Source organism: Typopeltis vanoorti, chromosome 19, assembly GCF_054136105.1.
Source record: "Typopeltis vanoorti isolate ZY-2024b chromosome 19, IOZ_Tvanoo_1.0, whole genome shotgun sequence".
In the NCBI taxonomy this organism is placed as follows: Eukaryota; Metazoa; Arthropoda; class Arachnida; order Uropygi; family Thelyphonidae; genus Typopeltis; species Typopeltis vanoorti.
The window spans coordinates 47495943-47518076 of record NC_143567.1 but is presented as its reverse complement, the minus strand read 5'-3'; the positions used below and the strand labels follow the sequence as shown (position 1 = coordinate 47518076).

The window sequence follows — 22134 nt, the reverse complement described above, 5'->3', positions numbered from 1 at the left end:
AATAATGCATTCCTTCTATAAACATAAAGACATACATAAATATACTTGGGCAGCAAGAGGATGGAAATCGATATTAGATTACTTCATATTAAATGAAAAGACATCAAAATTTTCACTTGATGTTAGAGTTCACAGAGGATATGAAATAAGCAGCGACCACTTCCTTGTTAAAATAAAATTAAGATTACCACCTAAATGGCTACAAGTAACAAGAACAGAAAGAAAAATTGAAACATTTGTATATAAAACTAGACTATTGAATGACACAAATGTACAATGGCTATATAAACAAAGAATTAACCAGTATCTAGATAAAATAAAACAAAATGAAGAAATAGAAATAGAATGGCTTAATATAAAAATTATACTAAATGCAGCAGCAAATGAAAGCTTAGGAAAGACCAAAAAATTCAATAAAAGAAAAAAACTGAAGATCTGGGATGATACAATCAAAGAAATAATCAAAAAGAAAAAAGAAGCCTATCACAAATGGTTAAGCAGTAAAAGATTAGAAGATGAAATAGAATATAAAAGAATAAGAGCCATAGCTAAAAGAGAAGTCAGAAAAAGACATAGAGAATGATGGAATAAATTTGTTTCTAATTTAGAACATGATTTATATAAAATAAGACCCAATGTATATAAGATTTTGAAACACCTAAATGCAGATACCAAAGAAAACATAAAATTAAACACTGAATTGAAATTAGAAGAATTTCTAAATTACTACACAGAACTGTGGACAGACAAATATTTTAAAAAAGACAACTGGCAAACAATTAACGAAAATGAAAAGGAAATAACTGAAGAAGAATTAGAAATCAGCTTGAAAGAAACAAGAAACGGAAAATCACCTGGAGAAGATAAGCTAGGTTCAGAACTATATAAATACGCAGGAACAAAATTCAAAGGAAGACTCCTATTATTTTTAAATAAAATTTACTCAACTGGTATCTCCCCAATAGAATGGAAAAAAGCAATTGTGATTCCTATCTTTAAGAAAGGTAATAGAGATGATGACCATAAAAACTATAGAGGTATCAGTATACTAAATTCATGTTACAAAATATATAGCAGAATCTTAAATAACAAACTAATGAAATATTCCAAAAACTTTATTCTAGAGGTATAAAATGGATTTAGAAAAGGACGATCATGTATAGACCCAGCCTTCTGCCTAAAATTAATAATAGAGAAAAGAAGAGAATAATTTAGAAACACATATTGCATTTATTGACTTTGAAAAAGCATTTGACAAAGTTAAAAGAAACATAATATTTAACATATTAAAAGAAAGACAAATACCAAATAATATCCTAAAAGCTGTCACAAGTATATATGAAAATAATCAAATACAAATAAGATTAAATCACGAGCTATCATATACAAGAGAGATAAACCAAGGGGTCCGACAGGGATGTCCCCTCTCAGCAACTCTTTTTAATATCTACTTAAATGAAATAATAATAAAATGGAGTAAAAATGTACATCAAGGAATTAAACTTTCACCTACAGTTAACTTAAACACTCTCCTCTTTGCAGACAACCAAATAATAATTACAAATTCTGAAGATAACTTACAGAAAGCTATTTTAAATCTAAATGAGATATCCAAAGATTATGGTATGATAATATCAACGGAAAAATCAAAAACTATGGCCTTTAAAGGACAAGATCCAGCAAGAACTAAAATAGTATTAGATAACAAGTTCTTAGAACAGGTGAATTCATTTAACTACCTAGGATGTAAGATCACTTATGAAAATGAAAAAGATATAAACATAAAAATTGCAAAATATTTAAAAATAACAGGAGTAATTAACTCTATATTTAAACCAAACCTAGTTCAAAAACAAACCAGGCTAAAAGTATACAATACATTAGCCCTACTGGTCTTAATGTATGGAAGTGAAATCTGGACAATAAAACAAAAAGACAAACAAAAATTAACAACAGCAGAAATGAAGTTTATGAGAAAAACTGCAAAGTATACCCTATTTGATTACAAAAGAAACGAAGATATTATGAAAGAATTAAACCAAGAACCAGTAATTGAAAAAATTAAAAAAATATAAACATAAATGGATGGAACATGTTCAAAGAATGCAAACAGAAAGATTACCAAAACAAGCCTTAAAGTACAAGCCATTAGGAAAAAGAAAACCAGGACATCCTCTTAAACCATTCAACGATGATTTCTAAGGCCGGAACAGGCCATACTAGGCCTAAATCCTTGATACGTGTGATGATGATGAATAAAAAAATCTGATGTTAAAAAACTTATTCAATTGTTTTGCAAAGATGGGCCCTTTCTACAGCATTTTCCATGACTTATGGACCACACTGTACTATACTGTGAGAGAATAAGCAAATCCCATTTTGTTTTTAATAAAAATAGAACATTAATCTATGCATTTAATTTTTAATGATATTTCATGTATGATTACTTTAAAAAATTAAAGTAGAGTAGCTGTTGAAGGTGAACTACAGGCTCACCTTTACTCAATAAAAAAAAGAAGTTTGAAACAAGAACTGAACCTTGAAGTCTCAGTGGCAAACTCTAGAGAATGCATTGATTCAACCCAGACAGGTATATGGTGAAGTTCTTTGCAAGGATAGAAGTCTTAACTTTGTGATAGACTCACGAAGTTAGAGAGACATTCCTTAAAAAGAGAAAGCATATTGAAAGTCCTTAGCAAGTAACCCTGCAGATTCCCTGAGGCAGCCACCAGCCTCTCATCCATTCCCATTTGCACCAATTTATGTGATAGTTTCCATGCAGTATTCTGTCAAATGCTTTTCCAAAGTCCACCAGTATTATGGTGTAACCATTTCCTTTATCCAATTCTGCTGTCACTTTATTATGAAATGTGAATAAATTACTGAGGCAGGACCTACCTTTTACAAAGCTATGCTGCTTCCTATAAAGTATCGTATTCCTATCCACCCATTCCTGAATTTTACTTTTAACCAACTTTTCTAGTACTTTACCCACCACTCCAGAAATACTAATTCATCTGTGATTTGCTACTTCTGTCTTGGAGCCACCTTTATGTAATGGAACTATTTTACCCTCTTTCCACTTTCTGGAACCTCAAAACAGCTGAGACTTAGATTAAACAACTTCATTAGAAACTGTGCCAGTTCACTTGCACATTCTCGTAGCACATGAGCAGACATACTGTCCAAGCCCACTGCTGTATTCCCATTGATATTTTTCAGTATACTTAATACCTCAAGTTCATCTACTTCAGTGCTCATATAACATCAATGATATGCCCTTTCAAAGCGATTATTTAGTAATTGAACATTTCTTCTGCTTCTGTCAGTTTCTCCTGCCATCAGCACTGAGTAAAGTTATCTTTCCATAATAATTCTTTCTCTTACTTGTTATGTAGTGAAAAAAAGCCTTTTGGATTTACTTTGGTTTGCTTAGCTAATTTTCTTTCGAATTCTGATTTAGCCTTCCTTACCATACTGCTCATGGGCATGCTGATCATTTGATTGTTTATATTCCTTCCATGGTGCTTTCTTTTTTTGCAACTCCTGCTTTATATTGCTAGTCATCCACTTAATCCCTACTTGGTGTATCCTCCTGACCGTGTGTATTCACTCTGATACTGCCTCGCTCAAACAATCCTTGACCGTTTCCCATGCACTAATGACATTCAATCCATGTGGTTTCTTATGCCATGGCACTGCTCCAAGTTGCCTCCTAAGTTTATCTTAATCAGCAGCTTTGTGGTTCTACATAAACCTTTCTTGACTGAAATTTCCATGTTGGACTACCTCCAGGACAAGACTTCATAGTCACTTTCCCTGATCGGAGATAAGTTTTTTTGGTAAGTTTTTCTCTGGTCACCTTTCTGTAAGCATTTTCCAGATCTACAAAACTTAAGTACAGAGTCTTGTTATATTCCCATGATTTCTGAGTTATTTGTAATAATCTGATCTTGATGACCTCTCTTTCGGTCTGAATCCAGCTTGTTCTTTTAAGTTTCTCTTCCACAATTTTACTTTCCCACTCAAGTATGTATAGAGATTCCTGTATAAATTTCACATTCAGCTTTATTCCTCTTTTATATACTTAAAGATATAAAAATATACTTAAACACTTTATAAGTGTTTAAGTATATTTTTAAGCACAACAGACTATAAATTAGTTTTCACTACCAATAACAAACTGGCTACCCTTTTAAAACCCACCAAATTTCACTCACACAAGAAAATATTGGAATGCCACAATGTGGTATACAAATTTCCTTGTCAACATGATTTTAAAGTCACTTACATAAGTTTAATGATCAGATTGCTATGGTCATAGCTACAAGAACATTTTCGTGACTAAAGTAACTATTCATGAATATCTAAGCAATAAGAACAAAAACCAAAACAATAAAAAAATCAAATACTGGTAAAACTGAACTCGCAATTCATGTGCTCAAACAGGACCACATTCCTCAAATTGAAAAAGCTACTATACTTAAAATCTTCAAAATAATGAAACCATGTTAAGAATTTCAGAAACCATAGCTATAAGATGTGATAGCAATTCCATAAATGTCCATCACCCCTAAGTGATCTCAGTGAATTGGAAGCTCCACCATATTCAAATGAATCAGAGATTTCTGCCAATGAACGACTAAAAAATTCGATGCAACTAGAAATGTAAACTTAGCACAGCTTCACCTTTCATTATTTTCCTCACTCTGATGGTGACTCCCAGTCAAAATGGCCCATACATCAATAACCAGTGTTTCTATATCAGAGGTGCCTCTTAAGAATATAGGCAAACTTGCTATATTGTATTGGTAATGTATACCATTTCTCCTACAACATGATCTACTTGCTGACTTACAGTTGTGGCTCTCTTCCTCATCTCACTCCTATCATACTGTGACAAGAGACCTAGTCTTCTGCTCTTCATTTTTGGTTCACTTAACAACACTGCATATCTTAAAGCTTATTGTACTGGTACTAATTGGACTAGTACCAGTACAATTAGATAATCCACTCATTCTGCTTGTATACATATTGTTTCAGTCATATCAGAAATCATGCCTGGGAAACACTTTCATTGCTCACTCATCTAGTCAGTCCGATTCATGGTATATCATTGTATCCTTTTTTTTTTTAAAACATTTCTGCTTTCATAAGACTTTCTGCTTCATGTGTTTTGTTTCTTTTGGTACTATTCCTGTCTGGTATTGTAAAGCCTTCATCAAACTCCACACTCTTCATTTTAATTCCTTCATATCACTTTTCTCACACATCTTTCTTACTTCAGTCACCGTGCAATTTAACATTTCCATTTTGACATTTCACCATGTACTCATTACTACTTGTCATGCTATTCGTTTTTTTCTCATTTGTGATTAAATTCATATTCAGCATTTTGTTTCTGACTGGATTATTAGTAGACATCTCTGACATATCCATCATCTTCTCATACATGTTACTAATGTACTATAGGTTGACCATCAACCAGCATCTTGTGTGTGCCCAACAACAAAAAAAAAAAAAAAAAATCCCATAAACTGCTCACATTCATAAATGCCTGCTTTCCACACACATTATATCGTACAAGATTTTTCATATAAAAGGACTTGCTACCTTTATTGTTGTACCTTGTATACACTATATATATATATAATATATATGCACACTCATATGTATATTTAAAATATTAAAATTAAAATATTACTCAGTAATTAAAAATTGTTCAGAAAAGCTTTAAATACTTAAACCCTTTATAGAGTGACTAGGATTATGGCTTGCAGTGAATAATGCTGACATTACACTTCAGTTTTTATAGTTCTAAAATTGTACTAAACGAAAACTAATCAAAATAAGATGTCAACATCACAATGTTTTAAATAAAATAAGCTTATTTTTTCCTGATGCTATTAATAAGTCTCTTGCACAAACTACCTTCAGCTGAAATACAAACATAAAAGTGTGTGTTGTACATACATGCACTACATATTAACTGAGGAATTGTGCTAGAATTTCTTTCTATTCTGGTGTTCTAGAACTGCATATGATTTGTCTTCATGATTTGAATGAGAGATTTTAAGCATAAATAATTGAGAAATAGCCCACTATTAAAAAATAAATTCTTTTATTAAAAATGTTCTGTAATGCTTTTAGATTATTTTTTACAATCATTTAGTGTTTCATAGACCAGTAATGTTTGGCATATGTTTTTATTTTCTGCTGAGTTTTTATTGGAACAAGAGGTTAATTTGTGGTGACAAATGTTTCTTACTACTAAAAATTTGAATTACTGATCTGCTTTCAGTAATTCTGTTGTGAGCTCTTTCAGCAGACTGTATTTTCCTCTCCAGTCTACTTATTGAAAAGAAACAAAAAAAAAAAAAAAGAAATTGGTAAATATTCTCATGAAATTCTGTTGAATATGTACATATTTTATATGATTGGATAAAAATTGGGTTTTATTAATTTTAAAATGGAGAGTAGTTACTGTCTAATATGTGGATATATGTTTATTGAGTTTCTTGTTTCAGTCATGGGGTTAATCTAAGTAATATTTGGACTATTTTGGAACATCTACAGTATGATGGAACTGGTATGTTTTTATTAGTACATATTTTTTTGTGTGTTCCAAAAAATAGAAATTTATTTCTTTTGATTTCTTTAATGAAGTTTATGGTAAATTTGAAATTTATTCCTTATGAATATTATTGTGTGATTATTATTGTATACACACTGAAATAAATTATTTACACTTAAGTAATATTTATGACAAGGGTGAGCAACTTATTTTTCAGTTATCTATGCAGGAAATTAACTCGCACCACTCCATGTGGGGCTACCAATCTGCGGACCTTAACAGAGAATGATCGACCAATTGGATTGATATCCACAACCTTCACCATCTTCAATGACAAACAACCAGGTACCTTTCACTCTGCCAGATGGGAAAAGGCATATACTCCCAACCTATGCATAGTCTCCAGAGACACTGACAACCACATTATGCAGAAATAAAAATAATAATAATAAATAATAATTGAAACATGTTAGTATAATCAAAATAATTGCATTTCAACTTGCCTTCAATGTGAAAATTGATATTGTTTTTCATCAGTATGTGTCATGAAATTTGGCTTAGTATCTATGCTTAATGACTGCCTCTAAACTTATCTCAGTAAACTGAGATTTGTATCTAGACTTGAGAAAATTTAGCACATAAGTTGATTTGCATGCCCATGTAGATCCAAACATGAAAAATAATTTTGAAATTGCTATGAGGTGCAATCAAAAAGAAACTGGACTAGGCTAATAAAATCTTCACAACTTACCCAATTTAAATTTGGACTTGACCCCCCCCTTTCAAAGTATTCCCCTTCCAAGTTCATGCAGTGATCTCACTGCTTTTGCCATGTTCCAAATACTTCCTGGTATTAAAGTCTTTTTGTTGAAGCGCATTAAGCACTGCTTGCAATTCATCTTGGATCCCCTTAACAGTGTCGAACCACTGCCCCTTCAGTTTCAATTTCATTTTTGGAAACAAAAAGAAGTTACAAGAGACTAAATCTGGTGAGTGAGGAGGATGTGGGACAACCGCAATGCTGTTAACTGCTAAAAGCTCTTGCATTTTTAAGGTGCTGTGGATGGAGTGTTGTGGTGGAGGAGCCAGTTGTAGCTTCACTACAGTTTCAGTCTTTTGCAACGAATGTCTTCTCTCAACCACCTTAAAACATTGCTGCAAAATTCTGTATTGACCATTGGTGGGACAAATTCTCAGTGCACAATCTCCTTAATGTCAAAAAAAAATGATAAACATGCTCTTTGTTGCACTCCTAACTTGCTTTGCCTTCTTCAATCTTGGAGGGAATGTGGACTCTTCCACTGTAACAGTTGCTGTTTTGTCTCTGGGTCGTAGCTATAAACCCAAGTCTCATTCCCTGTGATGACCCTTGAGATGAAGGTTGGGCTATCAATGGCCTTTTGACTGGCAGATGTTCATACAGTGCTCCTGGTCAGAAGTCAAGAGATAGGGAATAAACTTGGCAGCGACAGATGCATGTTTAAATCTCTTGTGATGATCATTTGAGCTGCTCCATATGAAATCTCAATTCTGTCAGCAACTTCCTAGATGGTGATGCATTGATCTGCACAGATGATCTGTTGAACATTTTCAACATTTTTGTAGGTTGTGCTGGTGGATGGTCATCCAGACTTCTCTCATCTTCTTCCAAGGTGGTTCTTCCCTTCATACAACATGAATGCCACTCGAAACATTGAGTTCAGCTCATGGCTTCGTTTTCATATCCCTTATGAAGTAATTTGGTCATAACATCAGAAGAAGTGATAATAACTGAGATGACATCACCCCCCCCCCGCCCATGTTGGAGAGAGTGACCATGTGGTTTTGACTTGGAAGATGAATAGACATGCAAGAGTATCCAAAGAAAAGGAAACGTAGAATTGTAAGGTAGGTGATTATAATAGTCTTAGATATCAACTTAGGGCAGTTCCATGGAGGGCAGAATGGGAAGGCCGGGATATCATTACTGTGTGGGAAATTGTGAAGGAATATTTGTTGGAGCAATAGTAAGCTGTAGACCACTAGTGAAGAAGAGGACACAATTTGGTATAAAGTGGATGACAGACAATTTCAACCTGCAGGTGAAAAAGAGGTTATGGAAGAGATATAAGAGGGGTAGAGAGTAGATGCATGAAGAATATAAGACAGGCCAGAAGATTGACTAGTATGGTGAGGAAAGCAAAACTGGAATATGAGAAGAGATTGGCACTAAGATCCAAAGAAAATCCGAGGGAATTTTTTAGCTATGTGGCCAGTAGGAGGAGAAATGATTGTGGAAGAATGACATTGTGGGATAAAAATGGGAATAGAGTGACTGATGCAGAGGACATAGTGGAATCGTTCAATGAACACTTTATTGGGATATTTCATCCTGCAGAAGTAAATTTTAATACTAGAGGGATAGGGCAGGTTCAGGGTTAAGAGGTGCAAGAGGACAGTGTGTTCCAAATATTGAGTACCCTGGATGTCAGTAAAGCTGTGGGACTGGATGGTATTTCGCTACAGTTTTGAGAGAATGTGCTAAAGCTCTGTTGACCTGACTTTTCAATGAAAGTCTGGCTATGAGAAAAGGCAGTACCCAAGGAATGGAAGGAAGGTAAGATAGTGCCATTACATAAGGGCGGTAGCAGACTGGATGTGTCTAACTATTCGAACTGCTTCCAATTTTACTAGGGAACTTTACACAATAAATAAAGCACTCGAAGCCTACTTAAAATTATCATCATCTAAACAATCTGAGGGAATTACAATTTATAGTGACTCAAGATCAGCTATGGAGGCAATCAAAAATGCAATACCGAGCTCACACAAGACATCCATAAACTCTTAAATCAACTAAAGTGTTGAGGAAAAAATTGCATTTTACAATGGATTCCTGCTCATGTAGGTATTGATTACAATGAAGTAGCTGATAAATTAGCAAAAGAGGCCAGAGAATTCAACCAAGAAACTCACATGATAACTCTTGCTGATGCTAACGCACTAGCAAAAGTTAAACTAATTCCACTAAAATCAGTGATACAACAAATTCTCAAAATCAATGCTGACAGAGAAAAATCTCCACCACGATAGCAAGACTACGAATAGGACATTATAGAGGAATGAAGATCAATACAGATAATAAGAGAACATATAGAAACTGCAACAACTGCCCCAATACTGAACTGACACCCACTCACATCGTTACATGTCCAGCAATTACAGCAGCCTTGCAAGAAATTGCTGGACATGCTGGACAAAGGATAAGACAACAACAATAACACTGGCTTATCATTTACTTCCATCACTGCAAATTTTAACTCCCAACTTTTGCTCAATTTTTGTTTGATGTTTTTCCAGTCATGTGCCATTCTCTTTTCAGCAGCAATGCCGGAATCAGTTAAATTGTCTTTTTCAGTTTTCACCATCTTCTGAATTCTTTCTTTTTGAATTATCCACTTATCCATATTATGGATTTCAAATAAAATTTATTTAAACATTTACAGTTGCACAATACAAATAAATTTGCAAGAGTATGCAAAATGTAAACAATTACCAATTAATAGGTAATTGTGTACATTTACACAATTACCTATTAATTGTCAGTTTTATTGTATTAATTGTATATTTTATCAATGAAAATATAAAAAATATAATTATTTTTCATGTAGTCCTAAGAAATTGGCATATCTTATCCACTCCACCACAGACCAACCACTTCCCTAGTTTCTCCATCATGCACAGCACACCTACCTTTGGATGTGTTGCTATGCATTATTGGAAGAGATCTCTACCACATGATTTTGACCTTTATATTCCTCCCCCCCTCTGGTTTGTAACTGCAAGGGACCTGGTAGACTCCAGATCCCTTGCAGTTGCAAACTGTCCTAATACAGCCAGACAGGCAGGCAGGACAGACAGTATCAAGATATCCACACAAGGACTACATCCAGTTCCACCAATACAGCCACTCAGGTCTTGCTGACCATGCATTGGACACCTACTGCAGAATGCACTGGAAGAAGGCCATTTTATTGCACTTCTGCAAATACAAGTACAAAAGATGGTTCCTTGAATCAGCCTCAGCTCTGAAAAACTTCCCATACCTCAACAAATTTGGGAAGCTTGCATTCTAAGATCATCAGCCCAACGGCCAAGACAACCCAATTTAGCCCAGTAGGGTGGGCTAAATTGGGTTGTCTTGGCCTTTAGGACTGACTTCAGTTGCCTTTCTTCAACCTCATTTGCTTAGTGTGAGTGCCTGTGTGCACATATCATTGTTTTGTGATCCATTGAAGATGGCAATGTAACATTACTGAAATATAGGAAGGTATTGATTAAAGTTTTTAATTAATATTCTAGTATACATTATCATTTCCTGAAAAATTAAAAGCTGTGCATAACCACTGTATAAGTTTATCTTCAAGTATCATAATATCCTGTACACCCCTTGAGGGTACATATCAGGAATTTCATGATGATTGTTTAGTCATGAGTGAATGATACTTAACAGTTAAAGCAGTTTTATAGAAACTTCTTTTACTGTTTGTATATAGCTAAAGCAGCTGTTTTAGAGATAGCATTTAGGAAATAGTTTGAAATGGTTGCTACAATTCTCTGATTATTTAAAGCATGATGCCTATAAATATCCTTGTGCTGCATAAGCTTTACTAAAGGATGAAATTTCATAGCTGTAAAATGGTGCCAGAAATGCACAAGAAATGGAACGCTAACAAGAATAGCAAAGATCAGAACAAGAGGACTTGCTCTGCTAAAGATCTTGCTTATTAAGCAAGAGATTTGTAAGAAAAAGATTATGTGGAAGGAATACCATGTGCATAAGAATAATGTCAGTTATTAAAATTATAAAGATCAGGCCAGAAGAGTCGCAACTATTGTACAGCAAGTTAAGTCTGAGTATAAAAATAAACTGGCTCTCAAGAGAATAACAACCCAAAAGAATTCTATTGTTAGGCTCAAGTAAAAGAAAGAATGAATGTGAAAGAATAACTATTGAATGCAGATGGTATGTGGGTTACAGATGCAGAAGAGACTGTTCAACTAACAAGTGCCATTTTGCTAAAAGCTATCAACCTGGTGTGTATGCAACATTTTGTACTCACTGCTACCTTTTCCCTAAATGAAGAAATGCAGAGTATAACAGTCTGTTATACAACAATCATCCTTGTTCTGAGTTGAGTCTCAGAACAGGGATGATTCCACATGAGTTGAAAGAATATATGGTAATCCCATTGCACAAGAGTGGAATAAAGACTGGTTACCCAGCTTTTATTAGTTTTGCATTTATTGATAGTTCACTTTTAATATCTTCAAAACTAACTATGAATGTACAGTTTTAAAAAGTTTTAATTTTCTAGAATCCACTTAAAAACAAAAAATTGTTTACTTAACAAGCTAATTGTATACATCATGTACCATGTACATGATGTATACAATAACAGAAGCATTTAAAGAATTTTGCGCAGTCATTATTTTATTGTCTTTCCAGAAAAATTAGCTGCTGATGTTTTAAACAGTTTTTATCAAACCCAGAATCTTCTCTATTCTCTTTTAACTGGTCAGCTGATTGTTGTTATTGGGAAACCAGAACAGAAAGAAAGTATCGAAGCTGTTGTTCGTGTACTAGGCTTGTTTGTTCCTAGGACAAGTAGGTGAGACTTTGCATTTTAAAAATTCTGAATTTTCACCCTGTACACAAATGGCTTAACATTATGTGACTATAAAATAAAAAAAAACTTGGTCAAAAAAAAAAAAAAATGTGGGTCATTATATAAGTAACAAACTCAATGCACAACTACCTGCAATATTCTAATACATCTACATGCTATTCAACCAGATTTAAATAAAAATAAGTACAGTACCATAAATTTGGAATACCTTACACATGCATTTGCTTAAACAGTGATACAGGAAAGTACGTTTAATTCCAAACCCAAGTAAATTTCACACAGTCTGTAGGTTAGAATACTTCAGTGTTATTTAGGAGACCTAGGTGACTGAGCACAGGTAAACCTCGCTTAATGCAAATCCGATATGCACAATTATCGTGACATTTTTCTTACATTATGCAGGAAAGCTAGAAGTCATTAAGAGACATGAAAGTGGCTAATAATACAATGACTGTGCGAGAACAATCGAGCTGAACTGCATAACATAAGAATAACTGGGGAATCTGCTAGTGCTGATAAAGATTCTGTGCCAAGATTCCTGAAGAATTGCAAAGCATAATTCAGGAGGGTGATTATGATTTTTTATTTATTTATTTTTTTTTTTTTTGTTAGGAAATTTTATTGACCTTTTTAGTTATCTTACACTAGCTACTTAGGTGGCACTTTTTTGGAATTGTCAGTTATTGTTTAATTTCAGCTTAACATGTACTGAAGATACCTGTGACACACAGGCGAAAATTATACTATTATAAAAATCTTTTTACGTGAGATTTTCCGTCATTAATTTTGTATTTATATGTCTACTCACGGTATTCCCTTACTAAGAGACATAAAGCATCTAAAGGTCATTTTTTTATTTTTATGCTTTTGTTAGGCGGCAATGCATAGGCTTTAAACTTTTTTCTGCTTCTGTTATATGTTAGCTTATCATGCGCAAAAGCCAAAATCTAACATTGTTGAAGAAATCAGTCATCATCATCATCAAATTCCTGATATGTACCCTCAAGGGGTTTACAGGATATGATAGTACCACATGAAAAATTTTCATCATTACTAACTTCCTATCTACAATTTTCCTCCAAATCAGTCTGTTACTTGTCAAGACTCCAACATTATCAGATCTTATATTTCTATCGCCTAAGGCACTTTGTATTGTATCAATCCACCTATATCTTGGTCTTCCTCTGGGTCGTATTCCTGAAAACCTGGCAGAGAACACTTGTTTTGCTAATCTTTCCTTGCCCATTCTGTTTAAGTGACCATATCACCTGAGATTAGCTCTGCTAACGCATTCCTGGAAGCCGACAATGTCAAGTTCTTTCCTAATATCCTCGTTTTTAATATGATATTGCCATTGATGCCATCTGTTCACACTTCTAATCTTTCTCAGGTCTCTCATATCTGCTGTCTCTAGTCTTTGGTCAAGTGTTTTACTTCTGACCCAGCTCTCAGATCCATAAGTTAAAACTGGTTTGAACACTGTCTTGTATAGCTAATTTAGTGTTCTGACTAATTTCTCTCTTATTCCATATGAATTTATTCAATTGACTTCCTACCATACCAGCTTTCTTGATTGTTGTCTATTTCCATATTTAATTTACCATCTTCACTAAAAATCATGCCTGAGCAGCTGAAATGTTTTACTTGTTCCACAGGTTTCCCGTTCACAACACAGTTGACATTTTCAACAATTCTACCTATTTTCATTGTCTTTGTCTTTTTAATGCTGACCTTCATACCATATCTATTACAACAGTTATTCAATTTAATCAGGGAATCTTGCAAATTTGTAGCAGATTTATTTAGAAGTATAACATCGTCTGCATAAAGCAAAGAGCTGACATCAACATGTAATTCTGATATCATGTTTAATACCACTTTCCTTCATAATGTGATCCATATAGATAATGAATAACAGAGGGGATGATGTACATCGTTGTCTCACACCAGATTTAACATTAAACCATCTTCCTGTACTTCCTTCAATTCTAACTGCTGACTTACAACTCAAATAAAGACAAAGTATTGCTTGGTATAATTACCCATTGACACCATATAACCGTAGCGTATTGAATAGTTTCTCTCTTGGCACCTTGCCATGTGCCTTTTCCAGATCAACAAAACTTAAATACAGATCTTTGTTATATTCCCATGCTTTCTCAACTATTTGTCGTAAAGTGAAGATCTGATCCTGACAGCCTCTGGTCGAATATCATTCTATTCCTGCTGCCTTTCCACGTTTCAAGCCTTTGATGGCTTTTTCTACTTCAAGTATGGATATGTATTCCTGACTATATGCCTGTTGAGTGTTTTTTTACCACTGTGCTATCACTGCTTGTTTCATTTAGCAATTTTTCGAAGTAATTACTCCGTACTTTAAGGATATCTTTTTTTCCCGTTTTCATATCACCTTTATCATCTCTAACTCCTTTTACAGCACTTTTTCCTCCATTTCTAAGCTTCTTCAACAACCTCCAAAATATCTTACCACCTTTTTGATATTTATTTTCTATGTTCTTGCCAAAGTCCTTCCATGACTTTTGTTTAGCTAGTTTTACACAGTGTTTCACTTGCTTACATTTGTTTCTGTATTCTCTAAGAGCAAACGCTGACATATTTGCCAGGAACTTTTGATATGCTTTCTTCTTTTCCTTCACTACCTCTTTAACTTCCACCATGGAGTTCTGATTTTTCTATCCTTGCAGACTACCTCACTACATGCCTCTCTGGCTGAATCAATCAGGATTTTCTTCAAGGCTTGCCACTGAATCTCCAAGGTTTGGTTCCTGTTCTCAAACTCTTTCATTTTTTCTTCAATAATCTTTGTGTATTTTAGTCTATGGTTCACATCTGAGAGCTGCTCAACTTTTATTCGCTTTAAAACTTTCTTACATCTTATTCTTTTCAATATGAAATTCAATTTTACCCTGCTCAAGCCTAAACAGTGATCACTTACAATTTGAAATCCTCTGTATACTCTGGTGTCCTGCACCAGGGAGAAAACATCACTATCAACAATAACATAGTTGATAGTGATGAGACTTTTCTTATTCCTTGCTTCTTCTCTCCATGTGAATTTGTGCACATTTTTATGTTGGAACACGGTGTTAGTAATAACCAGTCCATGTCCTGAGCAGAAATCCAACAGGTATTTGCCATTATTATGACAAATAATAATTATTATTATTAGCTTTGATCTTTTCTCCATATTTTCCCAAAATATTTTTGTATGTCTGACAATCATTTTATACTCTGCTATTTAGATCCCCAACAAGGACTAACTTTTCCTTTTTCATTGTGTCAGTTGCTTTTTCCAAAGCATCAAAAAATTCCTCCACTTCTACCTTAGTAGAACCTTCTGTGGGACCATAGGCACAAATAAGTCTCATTGTCCAATTCCCCATTCTGATATTAGCCCACATCACTCTACTTGTAACTGCCTGCCATTCAAGAAGATTAGCCTTGTATTTTGTGTTGAATACTAAAGCTACTCCTTCTTTTCCTTGATTGTCATTTCCTGAATGTAACATTTTGTATTTATTGCTCAGAAAGATCTCACCAGTTTTTGTCTTTTTTGTTTCAGTCACCCCTGTTATGTAGATCTGGTACTTATCTCAGCTGGCTCCATTTCTTTGCCATTCAGGCTTCTCATGTTGATAATACCGATCTTTAACTCTGGTGATGTTGAGTTGGGGTTGTGCTTTGAGATTTTTTCCAGTAGCTGACTTTTCGCTGTTCGCCCTGGTTCCCTAGCGAAAACAACGGGGGCCTTGTTTAACCGGGCGACGCCCCAGTCGGCATGAAATTTTGTTATGTTGTACCATCATTTTGTATATTGGTTTAAGCCAATAAGAATACAATTTGGTTGGCTAAATCCCAAATTGCCAGCCCATCCTCGTTCGTTCAGTATCCAGGTAGATACCCAACAGGGTGCACCACAAGGATTGGACATTAGGGCAGAAGCCCTGGTTGGTTCTCCGCATTCCTTTAAAGGCTGTGTGGAGGTCTTCTCTCAGTTATACAGCTTTGACCCTTAAGCACCCCTATTACTAAACCTATAGTACATTTGTTCTGGGCAAGAATTCTCCTCCTCACCATTTTTGTCTATTTTATATATTTTATTTGTAATTTTTATTTATTATTTTTTTAATATTTATTTTTACATAGTCCAGAACCCAGCCACTTCAGGCCTCCAATAAGTGGGGAGGTGGTCTCACACCAGGTGATGAATTTCATCTTCCACCTAAAGACAATCACAAACATCCATGTCCACAGCAGGGTTCGAACCAGTGACTTGTTGGTTGTAGAGTAGGTACACTGACCACTCAGCCAACCAGGCTGACAACCTAGTATAATCAGTACAATTGGAAAAGAACTTGGATTTAATGAGCTGGATAATGGAGATGTGAGAAACTTGCTCGATTCCCGTTCAGAACAGGTAAGCGAGAATGATCTCCTTCAACTAGAACAACGTGCATGTGAAGAAGAAGATAGGAGTGCGAACAAGAAGATAATGTTATGACTTAAAAGCTAACTGCAAAAAGAATTTGAGCAGGTTTTTAATCACATTGAGAATGCTAAGGAAATTTTGTTTGATGCTGATCCTTATATGGAAAGAAGCTTCAAAGTCCTCTGAAATCTTGATAAAGCGATGGCCGGCTATCGCAAATTGCATGACAAGATGGAAAAAATGACACAATTCAAACATCTCTACTTAACTTTTTTGTAAAAAAAAAGTAGCTCAATCAAATGGTTAGACATTAAATAAAAATTTAAGCAATTGATTTTTATTAAATTTGATGATTTTATCCTCTAATATAGCTTATGCTATCATTTTTTTATCAAAATTTACGCTAATGGATGGATGAATTATCCCTATTGTTTACTGTATTCGCTTAACGCGATTTCGTTTAGCATGCATTAATTGACGGATTAATTAATCGTGTTAAGCGAGGTTGTCCTGTGCGTGGAATATCCACTTTGGAGCATAGCTGTAGTTTGAGAAGTCTTTAGATAGTAAATGATTTTCATCACTTAGCAGCAGGCCACTGTTAGTCTCTGTTACAGCAATCACTGTGTTTATCATCCATCTGGATGATACTCAGTAATTTACCTATTTTTTCTTCTTCTGTCATCTCCCCAACATTTGTACCCATCATAATCATTCTGCCTTTTGTTTGCTGCATATGAAAGACTACTTAAGGTTTTCTTTCACCTGCCATTGCATTTTCTGTCATGGTAAGGAAGAATTTTGTCTTCTTTACCATGTGCATAGGCATGAAGGGTGACCATGCTAGTGACCCTTCTTGTCTCTGCTTATGTACTGCTCATGAGCTTTCTAATTGCATTTCTCTTTATATTCCCTTCGCGATTCTCTTTCCCCTCCCTTTTTTTTTCTGCTTGATGATGCTATTCATCCATTTAACTCCTACCTGATTTATCTTCTTACTTTGGGTATACAGTCTAATGCTGCTTTCCTCACATACCGCCCTTGGTCATTTCCCATACACTACTAGGATCCAGATCCTTCTCTTTTACATAAACTCTTTCTTAGTTGAAAATTTCATGCTAACCTATCTCTAGGTCATGATTTCATAAGCAGCCTTGCAAATCTGAGGCAAAATTTGATTGCCTGAGTTATGGATAAATTTTCTGATGGTGTTACCCAGATCCAACAAACTCAAGGTCCTCTTTGTTGCATGCAGTTTCACATGGTTGTTTCTCGTTATCTGCATAAATTCCATTTCCTTTTTTCTGCATTTTCTCCTTCAAAGCCCCACAATGATTACATGTCCCATGCTCCTTGAGCTAACTTGCCAAAGCACATCATTGCATCTCCCTATTCACCTCTCCTAAGCTATAACAATAATTGACTAGAGTGAACTTTCACTATAGTAAACTTGTAAAGGCTACAGGAACCATTTGTTATAATACAGTTTGTTATAGTGATGAATACTTTAATCATTCTGGGTAGCAACATCCTTGATATTCTTGTTTATTTGCATTCTTTTCTCTGCTCATATCCATTAACCTGTCCAAATTATTTTTCATGGTGACAGTTCAATTTCTTTTATCCCAAGACTTTGAAGTAAGAAATAAATTCAGCTGGGCTGTGTACTCCGGTCACCTGCAGCCTAGTTTGGTGGAGGGATTGTCACCTTATGTGTTTTATACTGATCTCTACTGTTATTCATGCAGATCACATTATGAAAGAAAGTGATAGTGAACATATCAAAATTTGAGATATTCAACTTAGCTCTTCGTGGCTATTTAACTAAATTGAATAATTTCTATAAGAAGTTTTAGTATGAAAATCAATAATACAAAGACAAAAACTATGAAAATAGGCAGGAATTTGGAGAACATCAGTTGCATTCTCAATGTTTAACCTATAAAACAAGTAAAATTATATCAACACTTAAGCTGTGTTGATATAATTTTGAGTGAAAATAGCAAATTAAATTTGGAAATAGATAATAGAGTAAGCAAAGATGGTCTAGTAGGGAACTATCAAATAAAAGAGAAATTTGCCAAATTCACACCAAATTTAACTTGTGAAAATTGCGTTTAGGAAAAAAGTTACTTAACGCAAAAAATTAATGAAGTCCAGAGACCAGATATTCAGTTAGGAAAATTAAGAAAGTAAAACAACTGATATCAGTGTTATCAGCAATGTGTGATAAATAAAAACATTAGAAAGGAAGTAGATATTAGTTTTCAAGAAAGTGTGAGTAAAGCTAATCTAAGATGACATGGTTACCTAAATGGAATGGAAAAGGAAAGGTTAGTAAAACAGGTGTTTGACCAGGCTAGTGGGAAAAGTATCTGGGGGATGACAAAAAAATAGAGGTGGACTTGATGCTGTTAGTAGTGCATTAAGAAGGCAAAAATATAAGATCTTAGAATATTAGAGACCTGATAAATAAAAGATTTATTTGGGAAGAAAATGTTGCTAGGTAGCTAATAATGCAGACTTAATTTACAAGGCTGCTGCCAGTGAGTTCAACCACTGAGTCATGCTGTTCTCCAGTTCCTCGTCTTCCAGGTGCTGAGATGGGAGCCACTGCTTCATATGCAGAAACAAGAGGTAGTCACTAGGCACTAGGTCAGGGCTGTAGAGTAGGTCATCAAAAAGTTCCCACCCAAACTTCTGAATTTGCTGGACAGTTCAAGCTACAGTGTAAACTCACGCATTGTCATGCAAAAGCATGATCCCTGATGAGAGCATTCCTCGTGTTATATTCTGAATTGCTCGTCTGAGTTTCTTCAGTGTTTCACAATATGCATCAGCATTAATAATGGTTCCATGCTGAAGAAATTGACAAGCAAGATCCCTTTTTGGTCCCAGAAACAGTGTCCAACATTTTTTTGACTGATGGTGCCTGTTTGAATTTTGTTTTGCTTTTGGAGATGATGAATGGCCCTACTGCATTGATTGTTGTTTTAACTTGACATTTGTGTACGAAATATCCATGTTTCATTCCCAATCGCAATATAAGAAAAACGTTCTCTTTTATTTTTGTAATGCTCCAAAAATTTTTGAGCTGATTTCACTTGTTGCCATTTTTGCACATTGTCAGCAGTTTTGAGACCCATCTAGAACACAGTTTCTTATACCCCAGCTTTTCTGGCACAATTTCATGAATGACTGAGCATGAAACAATTCTCATGAATTTTTGTTCACTCTTTCCACCAAATCATGTCGCCACACTTGGCTGGCTGCTGTGCTTTTCATTGTGAACATTGTTGCACCCTTCTTTAAACAAATTAGGCCCATAAACCTTATGCAGTCATTGGTGAATTTCTGCAGTGCTATTGTTTTCTGCCAACAAAAACCATATCATAGTAAACCTCGCAACTGCAGGATTTTTTATTACAGCACTCATTATAAATTATTTATAGAAGACAACGAACAATAATGCGATGAAGTAAAATGGTCAACAGCTAGCTAATGAGTCACTCTATGCTACCACGCATGTGCGACCCCTTTCACATATCTTATTTGGCAGTAAATTCTGAATGGACCTTATGGGTGCATCTCGTGCCATCATAATATCCTGTATGTTCTCCCCTTGAAGATGTATGTCAGGTAGTCGTGATGTTGAATAAACAAAAAAAAATCCATAAAGTTTTCTTTAAATCCAAACTCTGCTTTCTTTGAATAATTTTTAGTCATCTGACTTTACATGCCAACCAACTTGAAAAACAAATTATTGAAGCTATCCAGGTGAATTAACTTAAAAAAAAATACAGTAAGTTTGTTTTTTAAACTGTTTACTTTTTTCCTATCCTTTTACATGTAATTGTTTTGTCATGACTTTATTCATGGGTTTCTCTATATATACACATATCTCATCTAATTAATCATAAGTATCTTATCTATCATATATCTGACTTTCAAAATAATGACCCTTCAATTAACTGACCCTTGCACATCACCTGACTTCCAATAGAGCACCATGTAATGATAATCAGATATATCTATCATATATCTGACTTTCAAAATAATGACCCTTCAATTAACTGACCCTTGCACATCACCTGACTTCCAGTAGAGCACCATGTAATGATAAATGGTAGATTAGTATATTTAGTTCTAGATTATCTTTTAAAAAATGTATGCAGATTTGTTTCAAGTAACTTGATGGAGAAGAGTAATGCAATATTCCTTTTTAATTATGTAGACATGCAATGACAATCTGTTGGTAGTCTTTATTTCTAAATTTTTTTTTTTTTTTTTCATATTAACAGTGATTTCAGTTTGGAATTCAAAATTATTTACATAAAAAAAATAATGATGCGCTATAAAAAAATTCTTTGAATTACATTAATAAATCTTAAAATTTAATTTTTATTATTAAATATAATTCAATATTTTTAAAAATGTATATTGATATTGCCTATCTTTTTAACTTATTGTTTAAGTAATTAATGGCCTCAAAATAAAAAAAAATATATATATATAACACATTTGCCAACAACTCTTTAATTACACTGTATTGAAATAAGTATCAAGACAACGTATTTCAGACAAACCTAAATTGCGTGCACCCCAATACCCCCCACTCCCCATAAGTCCTTCTCTTCACCAGCTTTGTGGATTATTCTTCAATCAACATGACCAGTTTGTGTACCATTGTTGGATGCACAGGTCTCTCACCTCCCCCCCCCCCCATCCCCAATACACCAAAAACCTCAGTTCATTTTAAAATGTACTCTGGGATTGAGAATTTGCACAAGACAGTTAAGTTTTTCAATTTTCCTCAAGCATTTCTCCAGTTGCACTTGCTTCAAGATGGTACATTGTCATGTTGAAAGAACATATTTGTTCAATCATGTAACTGCCACACAGTTAGGAAGCTGTGCACATTTGTTGATAGCACCTAGGAGTATGAATGAAGTTTGGTGGTGTATATGTAATCGTCTAGAGCTGGTATTGTGCATTAAGGCATTTTTAAGCTACTTACCCTTCTGATCAGAAACTTTAATGTGATTTGTTGCTTAGTTATGAGCTTCAACACTGGACCACTCAAAATGCTCAGTGTAATAATCTGTGCTTTAGATTGCCATGATTGCTATTTGGCTTATGTGCAACTGTCTTCCATATAAAATAATACTGCAAAAATATTTATTTAGTATCCTACCACCAATTTGAACTCATGTAGACACTTTGAACTTCTAGACAATCATATCGGATTATCGCATGCTCAATGTGGATTCCGTATCAGACTGGAGACTACCCTTCTGAGCATCCTTTGGCATTAGCTTCACATGAATTTGTATTCATTTCTTGGATGAGGTCACATCCTCATATTTCTGTGGTCTGATAATGTTGCACATAGTTGATTTTGGGTGATGCAGCCTTTTACCAGTATTTCAAACAGATAATTA

At 34.5% G+C, this 22134-nt stretch overlaps 1 protein-coding gene across 2 annotated transcripts in view; it reads left to right on the top strand.

The window, feature by feature from the left end:
- Positions 1-22134, top strand: part of LOC150096071 (uncharacterized) — a 229974-nt gene that overhangs the window by 173315 nt on the left and 34525 nt on the right. For both annotated transcript variants that reach the window (XM_090409310.1, XM_090409309.1), the window contains 2 exons: positions 6528-6589; positions 12063-12225. In XM_090409310.1, the coding sequence (XP_090265436.1) occupies positions 6528-6589; positions 12063-12225 (225 nt within the window). The remainder of the gene's footprint in view (positions 1-6527; positions 6590-12062; positions 12226-22134) is intronic.